Genomic DNA, 14,194 nt, shown 5'->3' on the forward strand with positions numbered 1-14,194 from the left:
ATTGGAGCTCACACCTGCACTAGTTAAATAAAAATACTATACCCTAGTCTTCAGTGCAGAAGTAGTGCACAAATGTATAACACTACGGTACAGCACTGTGGGTGTTTCTCCTATATAATAATTTGCTTTGTCTTTTTTTCAGCCATAAACTGTGAACTGACTGAGTGGTCTCACTGGTCGGAGTGTAACAAGTCCTGTGGGAAAGGACACATGATCCGGACACGGATGATCACATTGGAGCCACAGTTTGGAGGCGGCCTCTGTCCAGAAACTGTGCAGAGAAAGAAATGCAAAGTGCGAAAATGCCAAAAAAATTCTGGTGCTGAAAAGAGACGCCTTAAGGATGCCCGCGAGAAGAGGAGGAGCGAGCGGACGAATGAGGAAGCAGATGGGGAATACCCAGGTGTGTGAGAGGTCCAGTGTCACAGAGTCAATATACCATAGCAGTGTATACATATAGAAATAATCATCATGTTGGCGTGTTTTTAGTATATGTAGACACCGCATCATTACATATAATTGTACGCTTAATAATGTCCTGAAACTTGTTGTCTTTTTAATGCAAACATATAGACACCTACTCATCTGAACCTCTTAAATCCATGATGAGTGTATTATTACTAGGAGTGTGCACCGGCCACTTTTCGTGTTTTGTGTTTTGGTTTTGGATCTGGATCTTTCTTCGTGTTTTGGATCTGGATTGGTTTTGCCAAAACCACCCTTCCGTGTTTTGGGTTCTGGGTTTTGTGTTTTGGATCTGTATTTTTTTGAAAAAAAGCATAAAAACAGCTAAAATCACAGACTTTGTAGGTTTTTCTGCTCCTATGCTATTATTAACCTCAATAACCTTAATTTCCACTCATTTCCAGTCTATTCTGAATACCTCACACCTCACAATAGTGTTTTTATGTCCAAAAGGTTGCACCGAGGTAGCTGGATGACTATGCTAAGCGACACGAGTGGGCGGCACAAACACGTGACCCATCTAGGCGTGAAACTGCAATGGCAGACAGGATGGCATTGAAAAACTAGGCCCCAAACTGTACATAATGCAAAGAAAAAAAAGAGGTGCAAGATGGAATTGTCTTTGGGCCCTCCCACCCACCCTTATGTTGTATAAACAGGACATGCACACTTTAACAAACCAATCATTTCAGCGCCAGGGTCTGCCACACAACTGTGGCTGAAATGATTGGTTCGTTTGGGCCCCCACAAAACAAGCTGGCAATTTATCTGTCCCTGCACAAACTGGCTCTACGGAGGCAAGATGTCATCCTCATCCTCCTCATCCACCGATTCCTCACCCTCTTCAGTGTGTACATCCTCATCCTCACAGAGTATTAATTCGTCCCTGCTGGAACCACAGGTCCCTCTGTACGTTCTGGAGGCTGGTCTCCCTGGAAGAGTTGATAATTCATTTTATGAACATCATCTTCTCCACATTTTGTGGAAGCAACCTCCTACGCCTTTCGCTGACAAGGTTCCCGGCTGCACTAAACACTCTTTCGGAGTACACACTGGAGGGGGGGCAACTCAGGTAAAATAGAGCCAGTTTGTACAGGGACCTCCAAATTGCTTCTTTTTCCTGCCAGTACAGGTACGGACTGTCTGACATGCCTACTTGGATGCTGTCACCGATGTAATCCTTTAACAGACAGACGCACGCTTGTCGCTGCTGCTTTGAGGATTCAAGTGCGGCTACAGCCCACACAATTCACAAAGACAGAAAAAAAAAGAATATTTTTATTGTTTGTGGAGCACACTTTGAGGGTTACACCACCCTTTAACAGACAGACGCACGCTTGTCGCTGCTGCTTTAAGGATGCAGGTGCGGCTACAGCCCACACAATTCACAAAGACAGAAAAAAAAAGAACAATATTTTTATTGTTTGTGTAGCACACTTTGAGGGTGTCACCACCCTTTAACAGACAGACGCACGCTTGTCGCTGCTGCTTTAAGGATGCAGGTGCGGCTACAGCCCACACAATTCACAAAGACAGAAAAAAGAACAATATTTTTATTGTTTGTGTAGCACACTTTGAGGGTGTCACCACCCTTTAACAGACAGACGCACGCTTGTCGCTGCTGCTTTGAGGATGCAAGTGCGGCTACATCGCACACAAGTCACAAACACATTAAAAAAATAGTTTTTTATTTTTTGGAGCACTTTGAGAGTTACACCACCCTTTAACAGACAGACGCACGCTTGTTGCTGCTGCTTTAAGGATGCAGGTGCGGCTACAGCCCACACATTTCACAAAGACCGAAAAAAAAAGAACAATATTTTAATTGTTTGTGTAGAACACTTTGAGGTGTCACCACCCTTTAACAGACAGATGCACGCTTGTCGCTGCTGCTTTAAGGATGCAGGTGCGGCTACAGCCCACACAATTCACAAAGACAGAAAAAAGAACAATATTTTAATTGTTTGTGTAGCACACTTTGAGGATGTCACCACCCTTTAACAGACAGACGCACGCTTGTCGCTGCTGCTTTAAGGATGCAGGTGCGGCTACAGCCCACACAATTCACAAAGACAGAAAAAAGAAGAAGAATATTTTTAATGTTTGTGTAGCACACTTTGAGGGTGTCACCACCCTTTAACAGACAGACGCACGCTTGTCGCTGCTGCTTTGAGGATGCAAGTGCGGCTACATCGCACACAAGTCACAAACACAAAAAAATAGTTTTTTTATTTTTTGGAGCACTTTGAGAGTTACACCACCCTTTAACAGACAGACGCACGCTTGTCGCTGCTGCTTTAAGGATGCAGGTGCGGCTACAGCCCACACAATTCACAAAGACAGAAAAAAAAAGAACAATATTTTAATTGTTTGTGTAGCACACTTTGAGGGTGTCACCACCCTTTAACAGACAGACGCACGCTTGTCGCTGCTGCTTTAAGGATGCAGGTGCGGCTACAGCCCACACAATTCACAAAGACAGAAAAAAAAAGAACAATATTTTAATTGTTTGTGTAGCACACTTTGAGGGTGTCACCACCCTTTAACAGACAGACGCACGCTTGTCGCTGCTGCTTTAAGGATGCAGGTGCGGCTACAGCCCACACAATTCACAAAGACAGAAAAAAGAACAATATTTTAATTGTTTGTGTAGCACACTTTGAGGGTGTCACCACCCTTTAACAGACAGACGCACGCTTGTCGCTGCTGCTTTAAGGATGCAGGTGCGGCTACAGCCCACACAATTCACAAAGACAGAAAAAAGAAGAAGAATATTTTTATTGTTTGTGTAGCACACTTTGAGGGTGTCACCACCCTTTAACAGACAGACGCACGCTTGTCGCTGCTGCTTTGAGGATGCAAGTGCGGCTACATCGCACACAAGTCACAAACACATTAAAAAAATAGTTTTTTATTTTTTGGAGCACTTTGAGAGTTACACCACCCTTTAACAGACAGACGCACGCTTGTCGCTGCTGCTTTAAGGATGCAGGTGCGGCTACAGCCCACACAATTCACAAAGACAGAAAAAAAAAGAACAATATTTTAATTGTTTGTGTAGCACACTTTGAGGGTGTCACCACCCTTTAACAGACAGACGCACGCTTGTCGCTGCTGCTTTGAGGATGCAGGTGGAATCTAGACGGAACCGAGGACACACTACCTCCATCAATTGTCTAAATCCCACTGCACTAATGTCGGATACCGGACGCACGTCTAACACCAACATAGCAGTCAAGGCCTCAGTTATATGTTTTGCTTCAGGATGACTGCTGTCGTACTTCATCCTCATCGCTAGGGACTGTTGGAGGGTCAATTGTTTAGTAAAAGTAGTGATGTTCCTACTTCCTCTCTGGGATGATGAACAACTCCCAGCAGCAGCAACAGCACTAGGAGGAAGTGGTTCTTGATCTTTCCCTATTTTATTTTTATCGGAGAAAGTTTGGTCCTCCATTTATGTTATATTGATATATATACGTGCGGCTAAAGCGCACACAAACACAGAAAATATTTTTTTATTTTTGCTGGAGAGTAGTGCACTTTGTGGGTTACACCACCCTTTAAGAAATGAGCCAGCCGGCTCTTTACTTATGGGACACAGGCGCACGCTTGGCGCTGCTCCTTTGTTGATGCACGTGCAGCCACAGTGCACACAAGTCACAAACACAGAAAATATATATTTTTTTGGTTTGGAGTGTACTTTGGGGGTTACAGAACCCTTTAACGGTCAAGCCAGCCGGCCCTTTACTTATGACACAGGCGCACGCTTGGCACTACTTTGTTGATGCACGTGCGGCTACTGCGCACACAATTCACAAACACAGAAAATAATTTTTTTTTTGGTTTGGACTGGAGTGTACTTTCGGGGGTTACAGCACCCTTTAACGGTCTAGCCAGCCGGCCCTTTACTTATGACACAGGCGCACGCTTGGCACTACTTTGTTGATGCACGTGCGGCTACTGCGCACACAATTCACAAACACAGAAAATAATATTTTTTTTGGTTTGGACTGGAGTGTACTTTGGGGGTTACAGCACCCTTTAACGTTCAAGCCAACCGGCCCTTTACTTATGACACAGGCGCACGCTTGGCACTACTTTGTTGATGCACGTGCGGCTACTGCGCACACAATTCACAAACACAGAAAATAATTTTTTTTTGGTTTGGACTGGACTGTACTTTCGGGGGTTACAGCACCCTTTAACGGTCAAGCCAGCCGGCCCTTTACTTATGACACAGGCGCACACTTGGCACTACTTTGTTGATGCACGTGCGGCTACTGCGCACACAATTCACAAACACAGAAAATAATTATTTTTTTTGGTTTGGACTGGAGTGTACTTTGGGGGTTACAGCACCCTTTAATGGTCAAGCCAGCCGGCCCTTTACTTATGACACAGGCGCACGCTTGGCACTACTTTGTTGATGCACGTGCGGCTACTGCGCACACAATTCACAAACACAGAAAATAATTTTTTTTTTGGTTTGGACTGGAGTGTACTTTCGGGGGTTACAGCACCCTTAACGGTCAAGCCAGCCGGCCCTTTACTTATGACACAGGCGCACGCTTGGCACTACTTTGTTGATGCACGTGCGGCTACTGCGCACACAATTCACAAACACAGAAAATAATTTTTTTTTTGGTTTGGACTGGAGTGTACTTTCGGGGGTTACAGCACCCTTAACGGTCAAGCCAGCCGGCCCTTTACTTATGACACAGGCGCACGCTTGGCACTACTTTGTTGATGCACGTGCGGCTACTGCGCACACAATTCACAAACACAGAAAATATATTATTTTTTTAGCACTTGGGGGGAGCACCCCTGATGGACAGAGCACCCCCTGGACAACACTACAGCACCCCTTTAGGACTGGGACACTGCACAGGACTTTGGAGTGGACACAGCCCCTATGGAGAACTGACTGCACAACACAGTCCAGCCAGCCCCTATGGACTTTGAAGTAGTGGACAGAGCCCCTATTAACAACAGCAGCACAGCACAACACAGCCAGCCCCTATGGACTTTGAAGTAGTGGACAACAGCAGCACTACACTACACTACACTACACAGCCCTAACTCCCACCCTCCCTCTTCACTGTCCACAGCCGAGTGAGAAAATGGCGCCGACGCGGGTACCTTATATAGGATCCAAAACCCGCGAGACTCGGAAGGCGGGATGATGACGTTTTGCCTCGATTTCAGATCCGAGTCAGGCGGGAAAAGTCGAGCCTGATTCGGATCGGACTCGGATCGGGGGGGCTCGGGGGGGTTCGGATTTCAGAAATCCGAACCCGCTCACCCCTAATTATTACTGATCACTTGACTAGTGCTGATGTTCCAGACACTGTAATCGCTGCCTGTCTTTGTCAAAATACTGTACAATTACAAGTTTCCATTGAGTACCTGAACCACAGGGGGTGCAGCGATAATGCCAGATTATACCCCGTCCTTCCAAGGTCCCCACTTCAGCTGAGTAATGGCACTGGTCCAGTGCATGCGTAGTAGATGCCTAGCCTTGGAGGCTGGAGCTGCATCTTCAGGCTCTTAACTAAATTTCGTTACTGGGCCTGGCAATGCAGCATTCCAGGCCCAGTAACATCGATGGCAGAGAACCCTGCCATTGATGACAAATACATCGACCATCCACAATTAATCATCAATGATTGCTAGCTATCGATGGTTGATGGTCATCCCTATCAGAGAGGAAGCAGCTGTGTGGAGCATTACATGAGCTGTGTGGTGTGCGCCGGCAGAGAGAAGCAGCTGCCAGGAGTGTGTGTGTGCTGCAGCGTGCTGTGACTGAGGGCACAGAGAGCAGGGATCAGCAGCTGATTGGGGTAACAGTGGCTGTGAGTTGGAGACACCCTCCATGTCAGGCAGCAAAACAAGAGATCTTAAAAAGTGCTCAGTTTCTATGCCATCGATGGACGAGTGGGAGCCAATGGGTTTTTTTCTTGATGGGATGGAGCTTAGCCCCGCCCCCCGGTTGCCTCTAAGCCTCACTCATTTTTGATTGGTCTGCGGCCTGCCGTGCTCCCAGCAGCAGTGGCCATCAAGGGGTACAAACCATTGATGGTTTTTGTGCCATCGATGGTAGTCACGATGGATCCATCAATGGTAGCCATTAATGGCCATCCCTACTCTCTGCCTCTTTCAATTTCACTTCCAATTCTGGGCTGCTCACCGTTGACTACACCTGGGTCCTAGAGTCCCTCCCACATTGCAGTTCATTTGGGGAGTGAGAGGGAGGTTAACTTCACCAGTCCCAGAACATTCCCCAGCACAGGAGAGCACATAAAAGTCCACATACAGTATGTGGGGGTCCTTATTGGGTATCACAAGTAAATATGTTCAATGGTTGTAAGTGATCTCCAGGTCATGTATAACTTGTCATCCACTGTAAAACCTGTTGCAAGTGAAGTGCAGCAACTATTAGTGGAGTTCCCATGTCAAGCTGTGGCCAATTGTACGTCCAGTGACTCACCGTGGTTCCCATTCGTGCACAGACTGGACCCCACCAACACCACAGCATAGAACTGCACTACTCTTAGCTATCAGGTACTTTGTATACCCTCAGTGTGCTCTTATCAGCTCTACTCCACTAATGACTCCTGCTCTGCACTTGGATGACAGGGTGAAAGCAGTCACTCACTTCACTGTCTTTTAACAATTGATTAAAATCAATAAAAAAATCGATAAAAATTGATATAAATAAATAAAAACAGCTGAAATGTCCCAATCCAAAACCCGAGTTCGTTTTTTAAATCTGAGTTCCGAACCGGCAACAGATCAGAACCAAGGCTCGGTTAGATCTGGGTCACAAAAGTGAAACCGCACCTTGACCCAGATCTACTCGGAACCCCTAAATTCGGGTGTGTTTAGATTTCAGAAATCCCGACCCACACATCTCTGATTCTAACTGTTCTATCTCTGTTTAGACTTAGTTTATGTCCAATATTTTCTAAGGGCAACAATACAGGTTGAGTCTCCCATATCCAAATATTCAGAAATATGGTATATTCCGAAATACAGAATTTTTTGGCATGACTGAGATAATGAAACCTTTGAAATTTGATGGTTCAATAAGGCTCAAATTATTAAAAATATTGTATAAAATTACCTTCAGGCTGTGTGTATAAGGTGTATATGAAACATAAATGAATTTCATTTCTGAACACAAACTTTGGGCCTGATTCAGACCCACTCGCAAGCGGCTGTCCGCTCGCAAGTGGGTCGATGTTGTGCACTGCGCATGCGCACGACGGCGGGAGTCTGTCGTGCGCATGCGCCAGACGTGACGAGCGAAGGACTTTCCTTCACTCGTTGTGTCTGATCAAAGGGGGCGTGCTGTCGATGTTGACTGACAGCACGCCCCCTTTGGTGGGCGTGCCTCCCTGACGGGGGCGTTCCCAAGGGAACGCCTACCGTCAGAAGCCGGCCCACTGACATCACTAGTGATGTCAGTGGGAGTGATTTTGGCTCTGATAGAGCCAAAATCACTCCGGGCCTTGCGGTTGAAAAACTCAACCGCAGGCTCCGGCTCGCAGTGGCAATGGTCGCGATGGTCAAGACCATCGCGGCCATCAAACTGCACGTTCGTATAGGCTGTGGGTGGTGACCCACAGCTATACGAGCGTCCAGGAGGACGCTCCATAATTATGGAGGGCGGCCCTCATTCAGAGCGTGCGCTTTGCTCAGAGCGTACGGCTCTGAATGAGGGCCTTTGTTTGAACTGTGTTGTATTGAAAACAATATACCACCAACATAAAGGGGTATATTTATCAAACAATATTTGAGGAATATATATATATATATATATATATATATATATATATATATATACGGGTGTTTTCGGAGGCTACCTGCAAATACTAAGTCTACTCATGGACGTATGTATGGGCAACACAGCAGATGTAGAAGATATCTGCTTGGATCCACATTTTCAATCACAAATATAACCCCAGATCTTCAGGATTTGCTAAACTGACAAATTTACCAAGAGTTTGGCCATTGCAGGGCTACAATCTGCAAAAGTTTCCAGGAGAGGGATCTGTAGGATCCCTCCCAGGCATTGGGCACTAGCACAAATGCAGTCTGATGACTGTGCATGCACAGTAGAGCTGCTGGGTCCTGAATCCAGAAATAAAATAATAACATCCTTAGAGCAGCATAGATGGTGATGAGGTTATATGCAGTTTTTTTTTCAGCAAAAATAACTTTTTTTGCAAATTACATAATTATTAATTGAGGGATATGATTAAAATATGTGTGGATAACCCCTGGGATGTTTTCAGACACAAGTAAAATTGAATATCAAACCTAAATTGATGTTTTCTCTTTTCATTGTAGTTTGCAAAATGAAGCCATGGACTGCATGGACAGAGTGCACCAAATATTGTGGTGGCGGCATTCAGGAGCGATTCATGACGGTAAAGAAGAGGTTCAAGAGCTCTCAGTTCACAAGTTGCAAAGACAAGAAGGAGATCCGAGCTTGTAATGTCCATCCATGTTAGCAAACACTGACGTGGGACACCCTCCAAGTTACATACAAGTCAATCTTTATTAGATTTTTTTTTATCATAGAATATATATACAGTGCTTTTCATTTTCCAATGTACTTTGCTTACTATTCTTGCAGGTGCAAGAACTATATTTTCTAAATATTCACATGTAATAACTGAATCATCTGGTTAGTTCAATAAATATTACATCTTACATCTTGGTCTTTTAGCAAGAGAATTTGACTCCGGAGAAGCCATTACTTTTTAGTCGCGAACTTTAACCTTAATAAACATTATGACATGCATGCAAGAGATATCATGACCAAACAGGACAGCCTGTTACCACCTGTGCTGTTTTTGAAATGCACATTGATAGATCAAGCAGAAGGATAAAAGACACTCAATAATAAATCCCCAGCTGTACATCTGCTTTGTTTAATCAGACTTGTCTAGAAGCTGTATTACCTTTACTTCCTCAAGAGTTAAAGCATGCTTCCTTTAAAGTAATTTTGTATTATAAATGCCTTAGTGTAACATGTTGAATCTACTGATACACACACTTTTCTGTTCTGTAATTTGTATTAAGGAGCTGGATACACAGAAATAGCTTCTCAGAATACTTGGTAAAAATAATATATTGTGATTTCTGCTTGAAAATGTACACACCAATTCTGCGATTTTAATTTAGTGTTGGATTACTCAAAAGGGGCAATTTTGGACAGAATGTGAAGATCCTGATGTTGAGCGAGTGAAGTGGAACAAAAACACAAGACCATTAGGGTCAACCATTTCTAATTTGTAGCTGTGTTATCCTGAGAAAAGCAAATCAATACCCTAGTGATGCAGTTGCCAATTTAAAAATAAATGGAAATATACAAAACAATACTCTGCTATTTTCTTCCCACTCAGTCTGTTTGAAACAAGATGAGTAGATGTCAGTAACCTCACCCCTTAACTTCCCTTTCATTTGGATGGACAATTCACAGGGGAGAGTATTCTACCCTGTTTAGCTTACTTTAAATAATGTGGACTAGGAAAGTAGAGTGTAATATGGAACCATTAGACTAGTTAATGACCACAGTGGAATTGGCAAACCTAGCTTGACCGAAACATTTATTTTGTATTATATTATTATTGACCTGCACCAAAAGCAATTTTTTTTAATTTGTATTATTTTGATGGTGTTATCCTTTAAATCTCTACAGTTATGCCAACTATTGTAAGCATTCCTATGGAAAATATGTTTCTTCGCACTTACTAAGCCTTATCTTATCCCCAGTACCTCATATGTGTCAGAGTCTCAAACTTTAAAGTGACTAATCTTCTAAACTTTCAATCACATTTTTGTAGTGCTATCAGCCTCAATTGCCCAAGTGCATTGGTATACTAATGGAAAAGTGTTTGGAATGTCTGACCTGTAGTAAAAGCAGTTTTTAAAAGTTCATTGAAATCCATTTTTAAAAACATGTCCAATGACAGCAGTCTTATAAAAGTGGAGTACATTTTGGACTGATTTTTTTTATTAGTTTAACAGCAAGCATGGGTGCAGTTTTAAAAAAACATTAAGAATTACAATTGTTTTTACTCAAAAGTGTAAAATAAAACAGAAAATCAATGTGTAAATGCTAAAATTACTGTAGTTAACTTTTGTCTTGTAGTATTGTATTTTACTTATCATAAATACATTTACACTCTATAGGGTTTGTTTTTAAAAAAAGTTGCTCTTAACATTTACATTGTGACTCCTGTTTTTATTAAATTGGAACTCATTTAATAATATGGTGCAAAAAGCAATGATACAACATCTCCAAGTATTATTTTTTAGCAGACTAATTTAGCCAGACAAATTAAATCTAATATCTGATTAGTTGCTGTGGATAACAATGTATATGTTATATTTGCACTATTTTATTAAAGTAGCCACACTTAACAGAAATTTTCACTTTACATTATTCTACAACCCAGATATATTTTACTAACATTAAGTAACCCTGTATTTGAGGTATACATAATTATTATTTTAATAGTTTGGAGTATGCTGTGGGAAATCGTCACAAGTGGAGAAATATGATCAGTTATTTATATTTAATTTATATATTTATATTTTTGCCATTTACCTAGAATTACCACTTAATAGATATAATAGTTTACTTTTCTAATATTATTTAAAAAATACTACCAATAAATCATTTATCATTTTAGATTATCCCTGTTGTCAAAATTAAGATCCCTTCAATTAATGAGATAATTAATTAAGAAATGATGCAGAAGTCTGCAGTGTGCTATATTTGTTTTTTTTTTTGTTTTTTTTACAAGCCCATGGATTTTACAGTTATAATTGCTGTCTTTGAAAGAAGTACTTACATAAGAAAAATGAAGAATTATTTTATTGGATGAACATAATTAGTTTGTGTTATGATTGTTTATTTGCTCATTGATTGTTTATTTGCCCAAGCATGATATTCATTCTCTTTAATATACCTGTAGTATTATGTGTGGAATCCTTTTATTTGCCAAATAATTATCTTCATGGGCAGCATCATAAACAGTGATAAGGAGTTATTAAAGCAAAAAGAAAATATCCAAAATACTTAAAAGGCCAAATACAATCGATAAATTGCTTTATATCAAACAAGATATTTTATTTTACAAAAAGTTCTAAAGAGGTACAAAATAACCTTACAAGAAGAACATAACAGTGAAGAAAAACTATTAGACCAAAATGTTCCATAATATTTCCATGGTAATGCTGCTAGAATGTGAAAATATATATAGTTTTTATTTTCATATTCAAAACAGACAATTACAAATAAATAGTTAAAGGGTTTATCATTTAAAAATATCCATAATAGCAGTTATGTGAGTCATATTTTATCTATAAGATTGAGCAAATTGGTTATGCATCACAGTTTAATAAAAAGTGAGAGGTATGTAGCTTTTTATGTACAGCAATGGAATAGCTTTTAAAGGTAGGATTTTATCAAATTGGGAATATTATCAACATATTATAACTTGTATACATTTGTAATGTATTTCTTTAGAAGAAATAGGATGGATATTTGTTTTCATTTAAGTTTGATATTCCTTTTTTAGAAAATATTTGGGTACCTTTATGTAAACCAGTGTAAGAGATTTAATTGGCAGCTAAAAATATTTTTAGAAGCAGTAGCAACAGTGATAAAGATTTAAGAAGTTATTATACTCAATAAATTACTAATTTACTAAAGATAGATAAACTAATTTCTTTTAAAATCACAACTTTTATATGGTTTCTTTTATTATACAACTCAAGAACATTTTTATAAGAATACATTATAACGTATAATTGGATATAAATTTTATTTAATAAAACAATCTCTTCTACATTGATGAAATTTGAAAAATCGGACATTTAAATGCTTATGGTATTTAATAAAAATGAGACATCCTCTTTAAATGTTCATTTATTTGCTGCTATTAATTTGTATATTTAGAAAACATACCTACAGTTATTGTATTGTTTGTTGATGTTTTATAAAAAAATATCAATTACTAACCAATACTAATAACGAAATGAAGAATGACAATAGGGGTTGCTTCTTTATCAATCAAGGAACATAAAACTAAAATCTTTTGCCTTCATTTAAAAAATAAATCTTTGCATATTGAAATATAGTATTGATTTAATATAATAAATCTAAATAATTGCAGGATACATTTTTGTCATATATTTGTTTAAATAAATTTAAAATCTTAAACATCTAGTGAAAAACAGTTTTGAGGTAAATGGTTAAAAAAATCTTCAAAAGAAGATACATTTTTTCAGTCTTAAGGAAAATTATGTTTTCACATATTACACAATGAACATCTTTTTGTTTATTCTTTTCAAAGCACAGGGTTTTTTGTATGTTTAAATGTTAAACATTTTTGTTATTAACAATGCTGTTGCGTGAGTCAGTTTGAGTCTAACATTTGGTCTATATAAGCCTCATTAATAACTAAAATTATGTAGAGCTTTATAAAATTAAACATGTATGTGCCTCATAAGAATGTCTATTTTAGTTTCTCTATTTTTTTGTTATTTTGCTGTGGAATTTTTGATAAATTTGTCAAAATATATTTCCTACCAAAGTCTTGTGTAATTGTTTTCTAGTTGTATGTCTAACACATTATAATTTTTAAATAAATTACATCTTTACAAGAAATAGTTTTTTCTGCAGTCTGGATCAGTTTTAATTACTTTTTTCTTTTCCATTTTCTGTACTACTTAAAGGATAATAAATGGAATTTAGTTAGCTAGATGGACTGTCAAAATAAGGAACATTACTCTATTATTATTATTAATAATAATAAAAATAATAATAATATTATTGATAAATTGGATGTTAGCATGATTAAATAATTGTAGCTGCACATTAGGTGTGAGGTGACTGCGCATGCCACAGCTGGAATGACAGAGCAGAATATGGCCAGGAATGGGGGGTACATAAAAGAGGGGCGGCTGAGGTGACCCAACAGGTGCCAGGTCTATTCTATTTTTTGTAGGAATTAATACATATTTTGTGTTTTATTTTGAATATGGAGTTACAATCACCAGGGGATGTATTTGCCTGCACTGTGATGCTTCCTTACACTAGAAGGTGTATCTACCAGCATTGTGGCATTTTCTTTAGCCTGTCCAATCAGCATTTTAGTTGAAAAGAGCCTGTAAACCGTTGCATTTGGGACTACATAAAATAAATAAGATAAAGTAGATCCATGATTATTTGGTGCATTGCAAATATTTGATGATATGCAGTTCATATAATTACAATTTAATTTTAATAAATCCTTAATTCTTTCAAAATTACAAAATAATGTATATACCTCATAAGGTATCTATTAAAAAGATATAAAATATGCAGTTTAAGTAACTGGATAACTGTATTATTGTTTAAAATATTTATTTCTCCCAAGATTTATCTGTATTTTAAATTCAAATGTGAATCATTTGGTTGGTTGAATGCTTCTGGATTTGATAATGATTACATTGTTATGATTACTATTTGAAAACTTTACATTTGTTAAACAGAATATAAGATTGTATCCATTTAAGAGAATATATAAGAAAACTCTGTTAATTTATAATTACTATTTTCATTTTGTTCTGGCCTAGGTCTTTTTCTGACTTGTGATAATACCGGATCTAAATTGTCACATATTAATACAAAAAAGTACAATGTAATCAAGGTTTTCAAATGATATCT

General features: G+C 39.2%; 1 protein-coding gene across 2 annotated transcripts in view; it reads left to right on the forward strand.

Annotated features, from left to right (window-relative positions):
- The window catches only part of SPON1 (spondin 1), a 420,788-nt gene extending 406,894 nt beyond the window's left edge, over nt 1-13,894 (forward strand). For both annotated transcript variants that reach the window (XM_088470447.1, XM_088470448.1), the window contains exons 15-16: nt 143-403; nt 8,818-13,894. In XM_088470447.1, the coding sequence (XP_088326573.1) occupies nt 143-403; nt 8,818-8,981 (425 nt within the window). In that variant the 3' untranslated portion in view covers nt 8,982-13,894. The remainder of the gene's footprint in view (nt 1-142; nt 404-8,817) is intronic.
- Nucleotides 13,895-14,194: the final 300 nt, after the last annotated feature.

The sequence above is a fragment of the Taudactylus pleione genome, unplaced genomic scaffold (genome assembly GCF_031769625.1).
Source record: "Taudactylus pleione unplaced genomic scaffold, aTauple2 ptg000100l, whole genome shotgun sequence".
In the NCBI taxonomy this organism is placed as follows: Eukaryota; Metazoa; Chordata; class Amphibia; order Anura; family Myobatrachidae; genus Taudactylus; species Taudactylus pleione.